The sequence below is a fragment of the Leptodactylus fuscus genome, chromosome 3, assembly GCF_031893055.1.
Source record: "Leptodactylus fuscus isolate aLepFus1 chromosome 3, aLepFus1.hap2, whole genome shotgun sequence".
Classification (NCBI taxonomy): Eukaryota; Metazoa; Chordata; class Amphibia; order Anura; family Leptodactylidae; genus Leptodactylus; species Leptodactylus fuscus.
The window spans coordinates 230,099,721-230,114,881 of NC_134267.1; the positions used below are offsets into that span (position 1 = coordinate 230,099,721).

The 15,161-nt window shown below is 35.0% G+C and overlaps 1 protein-coding gene across 2 annotated transcripts in view; it reads left to right on the forward strand.

The window, feature by feature from the left end:
* TFAP2D (transcription factor AP-2 delta) overlaps nucleotides 1–15,161 on the forward strand; it is a 30,528-nt gene that overhangs the window by 4,225 nt on the left and 11,142 nt on the right. For both annotated transcript variants that reach the window (XM_075269279.1, XM_075269277.1), the window contains exon 3: nucleotides 1,386–1,446. In XM_075269279.1, the coding sequence (XP_075125380.1) occupies nucleotides 1,386–1,446 (61 nt within the window). The remainder of the gene's footprint in view (nucleotides 1–1,385; nucleotides 1,447–15,161) is intronic.

The following is a 15,161-nucleotide window of genomic DNA, read 5'->3' on the forward strand; positions in this document are numbered from 1 at the left end:
CGATTTCATAATCACTTTAAGGCAGAACTCAAACGTGTGTTATTTCTGAAGAGATCTTACAATTCGGGCTTAGAAAGAAATGTAGAGACTGTAAAGGGTCTGATGGGGGGGGGGAGAGAGGTGACATGACCTGACTGCCTTATCCCACCATTTGCCAGACTGGTTTCAAAGGCCTGGTTTAGTGTTGGGAAATGATATCTAGAAGATTATAGACATTAGAAATTCAGGAAATCACCGGTATTGTTGGTAAAATTGGGAATTAAATATGGTTAAGTATGTCCTCATACATATTCACATTATATTCCGGGTGCATATGGTTTATGGTGGTGAGAAGAGAAAAGTGTGTGTGCGAGGATGTGAAAGGCACATGGGGGATGGATACATAGAAAGAAAGATGGACAGATAGATAGAAAGATAGATAGATAGATAGATAGATGGATGGATGGATGGATGGATGGATGGATGGATGGATGGATAGATAGATAGATAGATAGATAGATATGAGATAGATAGATAGATAGATAGATAGATAGGAGATAGATAGATAGATAGATAGATAGATAGATAGATAGATAGGAGATAGATAGATAGATAGATAGATAGATAGATATGAGATAGATAGATAGATAGATAGATAGATAGATAGATAGGAAGAAGATAGATAGATAGATAGATAGATAGATAGATAGATAGGAGATAGATAGATAGATAGATAGATAGATAGATAGATAGATAGGAGATAGATGGATGATAGATAGATAGATAGATAGATAGATAATATTGTCTAGAAATGGATAGATAATATATGATATAGATTGATAATAGAAACATAGATAAAATAATATATAAATGATAGATAATATAAGTTATATGTAGATAATATGAGATAGATAGAGAGATAGATAGATATGAGAGGTAGACAGATAAGATCATTCATATATAGATAGATAAAAGATATGAAATAGATGATTTACAGATAGATAGATAGATAGATAGATAGATAGATAGATATGAAGGGATAGATAGATAGATAGATAGATATGAAGGAAGGGATAGATAGATAGATAGATAGATAGATAGATAGATAGATAGATAGATAGATATGAAGGGATAGATATAGGAGATAGATAGATAGATAGATAGATAGATAGATAGATAGATATGAAGGGATAGATAGATAGATAGATAGATAGATAGATAGATAGATAGATAGAACAGATAGGAGAAAGAAAGAAAGAAAGAAAGAAAGAAAGAAAGAAAGAAAGAAAGAAAGAAAGAAAGAAAGAAAATAGATAGCTAGATAGATTTGAGATAACTAGGCCTTGACATTGTAATATTTTTCTTCCCTAGTTTCCATTGTTTCATTCATTCATTTCTTGTTGTAGGGATCGGTGGAGGCCCAGTGTGGACTTGTGCTTAACAGTCAGGGAGGTGTGATCAGAAGAGGTAGGTGACCCATCAGTGTGTTCTTTGTATCCCATCTGAAATCCTGTAAAACAAGAAGGAGTGTACATATACAATCTGCTCTATAGTATTATATGTAAGTCCATCATGTCATACACTGCTCAGTAATGGCACATACACACCCTGCAGCTCTGTGCGTTATTATGACGACATTTGTTGGCTAGAGCAGCAGTAGGAGTAGTCATTGTCTGCGGCTGGCTGAGGCTTGGATTCTCCACTTGGTACTTGACAGATCTTCTCTGTATCAGATGAACTGGGGAAAGGAAATGGTTAACTGTGAGACTGATAGCATTGTGCAAAGGCCTTGTATAATCACATCTATCTATCTATCTATCTATCTATCTATCTATCTATCTATCTATCTATCCATCCATCCATCCATCCATCCATCCATTACACTATCTATCTATCTATCTATCTATCTATCTATCTATCTATCTATCTATCAATCTATCTATCTATCTATCAATCTATACATTTATCGAACATACCTATATGCTACTTATCATCTATATCTGTAAACTATGTATCTATACATCTATCTCATTATCTATCTATCTATCTATCTATCTATCTATCTATCTATCTATCTATCTCCTATCTATCCATCCATCCTTTTTTGTTATCCTTCCATCCATTTCTCTGTCATCTTTCTATCTACCTAATTTTCTATCTATTTTTCTATTACGCATCCACAGTATCTTTCTATCTACCTACCTATTAATCTCTCTAAATTGCTATCTCTTATCTATCCATCAATCTATTCTATACTCATCTTTCTTATTATCTATTTCTCCTATCTACCTATCTATTTATCTTACTACCGCCTTTGTGTCTATATTTTTGTCCATCTATCTATCTATCTCCTACCTATTTATTTCTCCCATATTTGTGTACCTTATATACATATATGAGCCTGTAGGACATACACTGCACCACTAAATCCAGTCTGATGGCCAAGTATCTATCTCTATCTATCTATCTATCTATCTATCTATCTATCTATCTCTATCTATCTATCTATCTATCTATCTATCTATCTATCTATCTATATCTATCTATCTATCTATCTATCTATCTATCTATCTATCTATCTATTTCATTGGTATCTTCGATATTATACTATATGATTCATATCGTATCATTATTTGTATAGAATGCATCTAAATACATAAACCCCCCACCCACATAAAGAGATATACAGGCACCCATATACAAACAGGCATACATATATACAGTAGAGTAATATATATTTGTACATAGAGACAGACATAGGCTCTAACCATAGGGAAGGTGTCAGATAGTAATGTCTGCAAGTGGACAGGGCTGGTGCTGAATGGACAGCTCCGCTCAGCCTGGAATATCCACATATATTGTATTGTCCGATTATACTGAGTATAATTTATTATTATTATTATTATTATTATTATTATTATTATTATTATTTATTCTAATATTACCGTATTAAATCCTTGTATAAAATTTTCAGAATTTAGTTCAAACCCCAGTTAATATATAAGACACATTGTAGTTTCATCTATCAGTTACCAAACCCATGCCGTGGTCTATGTAATATTCCATCTCCCTTATATTATAATATAATAATCCTATAACATAATACTTAATATTTGTCGTCCCGGCCATACCAGATCCCCTTCTAAACACACATATCCTAAAAATTATTCTAAATTCCATAATAAGATCATTCCGATCCTTATTCCGCCTTCAAGAGACAGGTCGACCATTACCGCAATGGAAAAATTTTATTTATTTTTAGTTTTTTGGGTTATTTTGGCCTTTTCCTTTGTCTACGCCTCCAAAAGGCCAAAGGGCAGAGCCAGAATTCAATGAAGGAAGTAGTGAATAGATTAAAGCCGCGAGGTCGGTCTCTTGACACGAGCAACATCATTACATCTGCTTTGATAAAAAAAAAAATATATCTTAAAGGGACGGGAATCCTAAAGTCCATCCGCCGTTGTGTAAGGCTCTATTGTTCGTGTTAGAATGAAGAATAAGAAAACCCAATTTTTTTTTTCTGTTGTGGACCCCTGGAGAACGACTTTGTGGTAGATTCCACCTAGGTTATGTTTAGAGTAATTTTGTAAATTTGTAGGCTTCTTCTCTAGTGTCCCATTGGTCCTTTCATACAGATGGGTGTTGTTCCTTGTTGGAGCGCCTTGTTTTGGAGATGTTCTAGCACCAGACCCGGGATGGTAGGGTCTAGATATAATATTTGCAGCTGAAGTGACGCAAAGATCCCGCTGCTATCACTTCTAGTTAATGGTGTGCACCGCATCCCCTCCAGCTCCTCTACTCTCCCCATCACAACCAATAATCTTTACTCTGCCGGCTTCTTGTGTATCGATGCTTTTTCCAGCCTAAGGCACCTACTTTGATATGCTAATATTTCCGAGTAGCAAACTCTGCAGAGATCATATTAATGTTGTTCATACAGAGTCGAGCTTTTGCCTTAGTTGAATATTCAGATAACCAATTTCAAAAGAAATTACTAAGAAGCCGGGCTGCTATTTACGGGAGCAGGCAGTGTTTTTAATCATTAAAAAAAAAAAAAAAAAAATCAACTTTTTTCACCACTTTTTTTTGGGGGGAGGGGGGGGAATTGATGCTTAGTCAAAAAGATCAGTGTGTTTTCTGAAGAATTGTTTGATAAAAAGTCAAATGTACAGTCGTATGGAACGTATAAGGTGGGGGGGGATGAGGTTCGAAATATTTGGAGACAAAGGAAAAAAAAAAAATCACATGGTGACATTTTGGCCCGTACCGTTTCATGATATCTCGATGATGGAGTCCAAAAAAACTCATGTTCCTCTTTGTGATCATGCAGCCTGGACGCCCCAGGCAAATTTCAAAAAGCTTAAATACTACTATCGCCTCTAGGCCATGAAGAGAGGACAAGACTACCAGCAACAAGGTTTTTTTCTTCCGTTTGCCCTTGGCAACATAAAATACAAACTACTTTGAATCAAAACATTTTTGGGGAATTAATATGATCTGAACTCCTTTCAGTTTTAAAAGATCTTGAGATTGTCAAATCGCTTAGAGGTGAATGACATGCGGATGGCGAGGCGTTTACTTCAAGATGGAGACGTCAGATCTTATTTGGTTAAAAACTCTAGGCCAAGTCTGAAGCACTGGAGTATTATCTGCCACTTAGCTGAGGGCCTTGCGTCAGTGCCGGGATGCCGGGGCAAGGGGCGGATGGGAAACCTCAGTTATTGTAGGGAAAAGGCATCGTACCCGTCACGTCATCCCATAGGCACACCACGACCTAATACGTAACACCCGGGATTGGCAATGCTTCAATGCCAGGAGAAAGGCATCGTAGCCGTCACGTCATCCCGTAGGCACATCATATGTTCTTACCACATCACGGCCTGATATGCAATGCCAGGATGCCAGCGGCGAGGCATTATACCCATCACGTCAACCCGTAGGCACATCATGTGTTCATACCACATCACGACCTAATACGTAACACCCAGGATTGGCAATGCTTCAATGCCAGGATGCCGTCACGTCATCCTATAGACACATCATATGTTCTCACCACACCACGACCTAATACGTAACACCCAGGATTGGCATTGCTTCAATGCCAGGATGCCGTCACGTCATCCCGTAGGCACATCATATGTTCTTACCATATCACGGCCTGATATGTAATGCCAGGATGCCAGCAGAGAGGCATCATACCCGTCACATCATCCCATAGGCACATAATATGCTATTACCACACCACGACCTATTACATAACACCCAGGATTGGCAATGCTTCAATGCCAGGATGCCGTCACGTCATCCTATAGACACATCATATGTTCTTACCACACCACGACCTAATAAGTAACACCCAGGATTGGCAATGCTTCAATGCCAGGATGCTGTCACATCATCCCATAGGCACATCATATGTTCTCACCACACCACGACCTAATACGTAACACCCAGGATTGGCATTGCTTCAATGCCAGGATGCCGTCACGTCATCCCGTAGGCACATCATATGTTCTTACCACATCACGGCCTGATATGTAACACCCAGGAATGGCAATGCTTCAATGCCAAGGGAAAGGCATCATAGTCGTCACATCAACCCGTAGGCACATCATATTTAATTACCACATCACGGCCTGATATGTAACACCCAGGAATGGCAATGCTTCAATGCTTCGATGCCAGGATGCCGTCACGTCATCCCATAGGCACATCATATATTCTTACCACATCACTACCTAATATGTAACACACAGAATTGGCAATGCTTCAATGCCAGGGAGAAGGCATCGTACCCATCAACTTATCCCATAGGCACATTATATGTTCTTACCAGATCACTACCTATTACATAAGGATTGGCAATGCTTCAATGCCTGGATGCCATCACGTCATCCCATAGGCACATCATATGTTCTTACCACATCAATACCTAATATGTAACACCCAGGATTGGCAACGCTTCAATGCCAGGGGAAAGGCATCATACCCGTCACGTCATTCCATTGGCACATCATGTATTCTTACATCATTACCTATATGTAACAGCCAGGATTGGCAATGCTTCAATGCCAGGATACTAGCAGAGAGGCATCTTACCCGTCACATGCTCCCATGGGCACATCATGTGTTCATACCACATCACGACCTAATATGTAACACCCAGGTTTGGAAATGCTTCAATGCCAGGATGCCAGTGGAAAGGCATCATACCCGTCACGCCATCCCATAGACACATCATGTGTTCCCACCACATCACGACCTAATATGTAACACCCAGGATTGGCAATGCTACAATGCCAGGATATCAGGGCAAGGGGTATATGGGAGACTTTAGTCATGGTAGGGGAAAGACACGTCAAGTCATCCCATGAACACATTATATGTTCCTACTATATTGCTACAGTAATATGTAAAATACTGGAATGGCAATGCCAAGATATCAGGGCAATGGGTGTATGGGGAACTACAGTCATGGTAAGGGAAAGACTCTGTACCCATCACATCATCCCATACAGAATGGCAATGCCAGGATGCCAGGGCAAGGAGAATGGGAGACTTCAGGCATTATGGGGGAAAGGCCCATTTCCTTCATCCTGTAGACTTATGATATATTCCTACTATTAATATTGGACTTTCAGCTCAGACCATAAGGGTTGTGTGACCTCAATAATGGGGTACTGCTCTCATGATGTCATCCCATGTACCCATGATAAGTTTTTACTGCATCGTTACACTAATATCTGACATTCAGAAATGACAATGCTACAGCGCCCGGGTGCAGGGAAATGGGTATACGGGAGACTTGAGTCATAGTAATGGAAGGACACCGTACCCATCACATCAACCCATAGACACATTCTTGCTAAACCATTACATTGGTATCTGACACTGAGTAACAGCCATTCTACAATGCCAGGGCAAGAGGTACATGGGAGACCTCAGTCATTATAGGGGAAATGCACAATGCCTCCATTTAAATACATACATCATATGATATTAGTATATATACAATCCATGAGTCAAGGTCAAGGATTCCAGGGCATGGGGCGACTTCAGCCATCATAGGGACAGGCCTTCTACCCATCACGTCATCCCATAGACACATCATATGTTCCGACTACACCACTATATGTGACACTCAAGAATGGACATGCTTCAATGGCAGGGCATGGGGTGTATGGGCAATGTAACCTATTAAAAGGGAAAAGTACAATCCCTTTACCCCATAGAACATCATATGACCCTTCCATAAATATCTGACCCTCCAATGTCAGGATACGGGGTAAGTCTCCCACGTACTGGAGCAGTACGTATCAATGTGCGGGTGCCAGGGAAAGTGTAATATCCCATATCCCATAGACACGTAACATGTCCCTCCTTCAGGACTAGATTTATTAGTATTGGGCTTCATATCAATGCCAGGACAGGAGGTCTATGGTACGTGTCACTTATTATGGGATTACACTTAATATCTGTTCCTACTGTGACACAAGACTGAAATCTTCCACTTACCATTGGGCCATGTATTAATGCCATATTACAGGGAATATGAGGTAGGACTCAGTCATTATAAGGGATTATGACTTCATCCCATACATCACTAGGGTCACATATAAATGACCGGGATACCCCGGCTTGTGGTATATAACAGCCAGGTTAGTATAAGGGGAAGAATTCTCCAGCCATCACTCCATCCCATTATTATATAACATCTTATTATAGCATTTCTAGGTTACATCCCTAGCTTAGCAGCGGTCCTTCATCTGTACCGGGGTATGGGGTAATAAGGGGTATCAGCCATTATAAGGAGAGTATACTTCACCCCTTACCTCATCCCATAAAGGCATATCATGTATCTGCCACATCACTGGTAACGTAGACATGTCGTAGCCTCTCACTAGGCCTTCATGGCAAACCTGTTACATGGGAATGATAATAGGGAATGGCTGGAGGTGGATAAAGCACATGTGATATTAGTATTATGTCATCCGAGAGGTTGTGCGCCATCATATAAAGGGACAATATTAACTACTACTACTACTTGTGTCTTAGGTATTTTTATTGCATATGGTGCTGTCATATAAGATGGAAATTAAGCATGTGCGATCATGTAATATGTGATATATAATAAGATATAATATAATATAATATGCTATTTAATATATTGTGAGATATAATATAGTATCATGTGCGATAAAATTATATATTATGCAGCATACTATAGAATAATATGAGGAATAATATAGTGTATTGTGGACTATAATATATGAGACATACTATGTGGTATAATATAGTATAATATGGGGTATAGTATGAGTTCTAATATTGGAACAAAATATAGGATAATATAAGGAATAATATAGTATAATATGTGGTATAATATAGTATACTGTAATATGGGTTATTACATAGTATAATATGCAGTATAATATAGTATAATATGGGTTATTATATAGTATAATATGAGGTATAATATAGGATATACTGTAATATAATATGCGCTATTATATAGTATAATATGTGGAATAATATAGTATACTGTAATATGGGTTATTATATAGTATAATACGCAGTATAATATAGTATAATATGGGTTATTATATAGTATAATATGAGGTATAATGTAGGATATACTTTAATATAGTATAATATGCGGTGTAATATAGTATGATATGAGGTATAATATAGTATGATATGATATATAATATAGTATAATATGAGGTATAATGTAGTATAATATGAGATATAATGAAGTATAATATGTGGCATAATATAGGATATACTGTAATATAGTATAGTGTGCGGTATAATATTGTGTGATATGGTATATAATAAAGTATAATATGGGATATAATGAAATATAATATTTGGTATAATATAGTATAATATGTGATACAATATTGAATAATATACAACACTCAGTAAAGTGTTATTGTTTAAAATAGTATCACAGGCTAATAATTATGTATCGTATAAAATACTATAGTGAATTGTAGTATATATAGCAGAGTATTGTGTAGTATATTAAAGTGCGGTATAGAATAGTGTAGTGTTGTATGTAAGTAATTACATATAGTATAGTACAGAGTATTGTAATATTACATAGTATAGAGACTGCCGAATAGTGTAGCATAGTATAGTGTAGTATAATATAGTATAGTATTGTGGATTATCAGGGGTGCAACTAAAGTGGGTGCACAGATTGCTATTACGCCAATATCCTGCAGTATGACCATTCCCATGATGTTCTTCAGCCCATACAAATAATCCCGTATAATACAGTAGATGATATGTGATAATTGAGGGCTCTGTTCCAGAGTTTACACCGAGGCCTAAGAACTACAAGTTTATATATTACACTATAGATATAGCAGCTTACCCAGCATGGCGGACTCCATCCCTACCTGATATCCGTATCACAGCCTAACATTCACTGTGCATTGCGATGACCATGCTAAACAAATAACATACGGACATCTGGCATATACTAGTGACATAATGCGCCATCTGTATTACAGGCTTTACTTCCTTACAGTATACACGAGTTCACATCTCTCGGCTTCATATGGATATCTTGAGGTCACACAAGATTTTTATATTATTATTATTATTATTATTATTTATAGTTATTTATTATTATTAGTTCTTATTAACTTTGTATTACCGCAACATTGTCATTATCATATATATATATATATACTATAGCCTTACCACCATCAATATATAGTAAATCGGTCACATATACATTACACAAACAGGGAAAGTAACAAAGTCCGAGTCATTATAACTCTAGAATGAGGTTAAGGTTAAGTTCCGAGGCTCCAGAGAAGGAACGTATATGTCTTGGTTATGTCTCAGGTTTGCGGAATCGATGGACGTTGGTCATATACCTTATCAGATAACCATTAAATCCTACAAGACTTTGAGATATATCGTCTTGGCCGTACGCATTAGACTAATGTCCCTTCCAATGCTCTCACATCTACAATGATCGTAAAGATGACTTCCTTTCAGCGCCCGAGAAATTACTTGAATACGTCTTTAGAAGATTCTTTAAGACTCAACAATGTTCTTTTAGTGCTGCAATGTTCTAACTCTAGAAAATTCCAATTCAACATGTTCAGGCCTTCTATAGCCCAACATCTGCCATGGGGGTGTTATGAGGTTCCAGTACACATTGGATGGTTGGCCGGTTTGGCTGATATCTTAAGGTCAATGTAAGAGGCTCCACCATATTGTGTAAGAATGTAACAAAGTTCCTTAGAGTTTTTTATTTGTTGTTAAAATTTTTCTTCATATTTTACAACGTTCTCTTAAAATTCAGATCCTTAAACATAAGATCCTTAAACATAAGACTCCGCAGTGTTTCTCGGAATATGAAATTGTATCTGATACTTTTTACACTTCCTCAAGACTCTACAATGTTCCTCCTGACTTCTAGATACTTGAATGCTCTTTGAAACATAATCCGGCTTCTATAGACTGTACATTATAGTTTCACACTGCACACTGCTCCTTACAATTTATCTATCTATCTATCTATCTATCTATCTATCTATCTATCTATCATCTATCTATCATCTATCTATCTACTATCTATCTATCATCTATCTATCATCTATCTATCTATCTATCTATCTATCTATCTATCTATCTATCTATCTGTATCTTAAAACTTATCTAGAGCAATTATAAGAGCCAGATCAAAGATAATTGTAAAACTGTAGTGAAGCCATTGTCACATCAAATACCTTTATGCATATCTATCTATCTATCTATCTATCTATCTATCTATCTATCTATCTATCTATCTATCTCCTATCTATCTACCGTATCTATCTATCTATCTATCTATCTATCTATCTATCTATCTATCTATCATCTATCTATCTATCTATCTATCTATCTATCTATCTATCTCCTATCTATCTACCGTATCTATCTATCTATCTATCTATCTATCTATCTATCTATCTATCTATCATCTATCTATCTCTCCAACAGGGAGCGTCTGGGCCTCAATGAAAAATTTGTAATAGGGCCTCCAGATGCCATATACTATGTATAATACTGGTCTTATACACTTTAGATAGGCCTTTGAGCACCCTGGGTCTCTAGGGCCCAGTTATCTTTGCACCCTCAATAGCTATGCTCTATCTATCTATCTATCTATCTATCTATATATCTATCTATCCATCGATCCATCTGTCTGTCGTAATTAAGTATACCTTTGTGTTGTATATCCTCTGTCTTTGTAATCTATTATCTATATATTAGGCATCTACTCTATCTATCTATCTATCTATCTATCTATCTAACTAACTATCTCATATCTATCTATCTCCTATCTATCTATCTATCTATCTATCTATCTATCTATCTATCTCCTATCTATCTATCTATCTATCTATCATCTATCTATCATCTATCTATCTACTATCTATCTATCATCTATCTATCATCTATCTATCTATCTATCTATCTATCTATCTATCTATCTATCTATCTGTATCTTAAAACTTATCTAGAGCAATTATAAGAGCCAGATCAAAGATAATTGTAAAACTGTAGTGAAGCCATTGTCACATCAAATACCTTTATGCATCTCTATCTATCTATCTATCTATCTATCTATCTATCTATCTATCTAGCTATCTCCTATCTATCTACCGTATCTATCTATCTATCTATCTATCTATCTATCTATCTATCTATCTATCTATCTATCTATCTATCTACCGTATCTATCTATCTATCTATCTATCTATCTATCATCTATCTATCTATCTATCTATCTATCTATCTATCTCCTATCTATCTACCGTATCTATCTATCTATCTATCTATCTATCTATCTATCTATCTATCTATCTATCTGTTATTTATCGATCTCATATCTTTCTGTCTATCTACTATCTATCTATCTATCTATCTATCTATCTATCATCTATCTATCTCTCCAACAGGGAGCGTCTGGGCCTCAATGAAAAATTTGTAATAGGGCCTCCAGATGCCATATACTATGTATAATACTGGTCTTATACACTTTAGATAGGCCTTTGAGCACCCTGGGTCTCTAGGGCCCAGTTATCTTTGCACCCTCAATAGCTATGCTCTATCTATCTATCTATCTATCCATCGATCCATCTGTCTGTCGTAATTAAGTATACCTTTGTGTTGTATATCCTCTGTCTTTGTAATCTATTATCTATATATTAGGCATCTACTCTATCTATCTATCTATCTATCTATCTATCTATCTAACTAACTATCTCATATCTATCTATCTCCTATCTATCTATCTATCTATCTATCTATCTATCTCCTATCTATCTATCTATCTATCTATCTATCTCCTATCTATCTATTTATCTATCTATCTCCTATCTATCTATCTATCTATCTATCTATCTATCTATCTATCTATCTATCTACAGTATCTATCTATCTATCTATCTATCTATCTATCTATCTATCTATCTATCTATCTATCTCCTATCTATCTATCTATCTATCTACAGTATCTATCTATCTATCTATCTATCTATCTATCTATCTCCTATCTATCTATCTATCTATCTATCTATCTATCTATCTATCTATCTCCTATCTATCTATCTATCTATCTCCTATCTATCTATTTATCTATCTATCTCCTATCTATCTATCTATCTATCTATCTATCTATCTATCTATCTATCTACAGTATCTATCTATCTATCTATCTATCTATCTATCTATCTATCTATCTCCTATCTTTATATCTATCTATTTATCTAATATCTGTTTATCTAATGTCTTTCTGTTATCTATCTACTACTAATGTATTTGCTTACCTATATATTTTATCTATCTATTATCACATTTTTAATATTCACAAATGACATTGTAGTACAGCAAAGAAGGAAGTGTTATACAAACTACATGGAAAATTCTACTTTCCAAAAGCTTTGTAAAATATATAAAACCTCTTGGTCCTGCCTTGTTTAATAGCTTATAATAGTAATAGTTTTACTAAAAATAATAATTATATGTTTGTCCTTCATTATTGGATATTGATATAATATAATAATGCCATATCTTCCTATCGCTAATATATTTCCATCCCTATGTATTGTATCCTTATACCTTTATATTGGCACGGTCAGCCTATCACTCAGTTATATTGTGTGTATATTATAATGTAACAATACAATCAGTCTATATTAATAGAATGTTCTATCCTTTAATAATTATCCTTTGATAACAATGTAACAAATTGCATGCGTGGCCTTCTATGTGTGAATAAGCACATCCTGCCATGTATATGGTGTGAATAATATATTTCTCCAGAATCCAGGCAGTGCTGAGCTGAAGCTTAGACGTAGCCTTCAGCAATGTGATTGTTGTTACCAGCAGGATCCTTTTGTGGGCATGTTCATGATTTATTTCATAGTGCAATTGTCATTCATGTACATTAAAAATATATAGTGTACAGTCAGCCTCAAAGAAGACGGTAGAATAAAGAAATACAGGCCACAGCTAATTTAAATTTCACACGTCAAAGTGTATTATGTGGGGATACATATCATATAGATGTGAGGTGCACTGGGTACTAAGAGCTGGCACAGGCGTAACGTCTAATACAGAGCCAAAAACTAAGGGAATTAGAGAATCTATCTATCTATCTATCTATCTATCTATCTATCTATCTATCTATGTTCTATTTATCTATCTATTAATCTATTTATCTATCTATCTCCTATATATCTATATTCTATCCATCTATCTATTAAACCATCTTTTTATCTTGCTGTCTATCTATCTATCTATCTATCTATATTCTATCTATCTATCTATCTATCTATCTATCTATCTATCTATCTATTAAACCATCTATACATGTCGCTGTCTATCTATCTACCTACCTATCTTTTACAAACCTACAAAATCTCACCACCTAATTGTGACCATTTATCTGTCTGCTATTTTTCCATTTCTATAAGGAGTATTCACTTGTATATTGAAGTTAAACCTCAAACTTTCATTTTTGTAAATCTATTTATAGCACTTTAATTGTGTTCATAATATTGTAAATTAATCTTTCATGTAAAGAATAGAGATTTAAAAATTCTTTATTTCCTTCACATTTTAGATGTTGTTTTTTTTATCAGTATAAAACTTACATGTTGAATTCACAGAAAAAAATAGAATTTTGTGTGTTATATAGATCAGCAACTACGGGCAAAAAAATTACAATTAATCTAATGTTCATCAATATTTTTGCCATTTCTACAAAGGGTAATAGCTTCTATATTCTAGATTAGCAGATCTATCTATCTATCTATCTATCTATCTATCTATCTATCTATCTCCTATCTATCTATCTATCTATCTATCTCCTATCTATCTATCTATCTATCTATCTCCTATCTATCTATCTATCTATCTATCTATCTATCTATCTCCTATCTATCTATCTATCTATCTATCTATCTATCTATCTCCTATCCATGTATCTATCTCCTATCTATCTATCTATCTATCTATCTATCTATCTATCTCCTATCTATCTATCTATCTATCTATCTATCTATCTATCTATCTATCTCCTATCTATCTATCTATCTATCTATCTATCTCCTATCTATCTATCTATCTATCTATCTATCTATTTTCTATTTATGTAGGTATGTGTCTGTCTTCTATCCATCTATCTCATATTGATCTGTTATGTATTTGTCTATTTTATATTTCTCTTGTCTATCTATTTATCTCTTTTCTATCTATGTATGTATGTGTATATCTTTTCTCTCTATATACAGCTATCTATCTTATTTTCCTCATATCTATGTATTTCTCTGTATATATATTTACACATCTAAACTATTGTATGTATGTATCTACAGTATCTATCTATCTTATATTTCTCACATCTGTCTATGTATTTAGCTTCTATTTACCTATCTTTCTGATATCTATCTATCTCCTATCTATCTATCTATCTATCTATCTATCTATCTATCTATTCAATCTATCTATTAACACTGTTAGAATAGTCAATAAAAGTGCATAAAATGGTTTTAATCTGAAGTATTTTATTCTGGTTAATATTTGAGAACATATCAGAATATGTTTCATATAATACTGCACATGATATCCAGATAGATGGATAGATAGATAGATAGATAGATAGATAG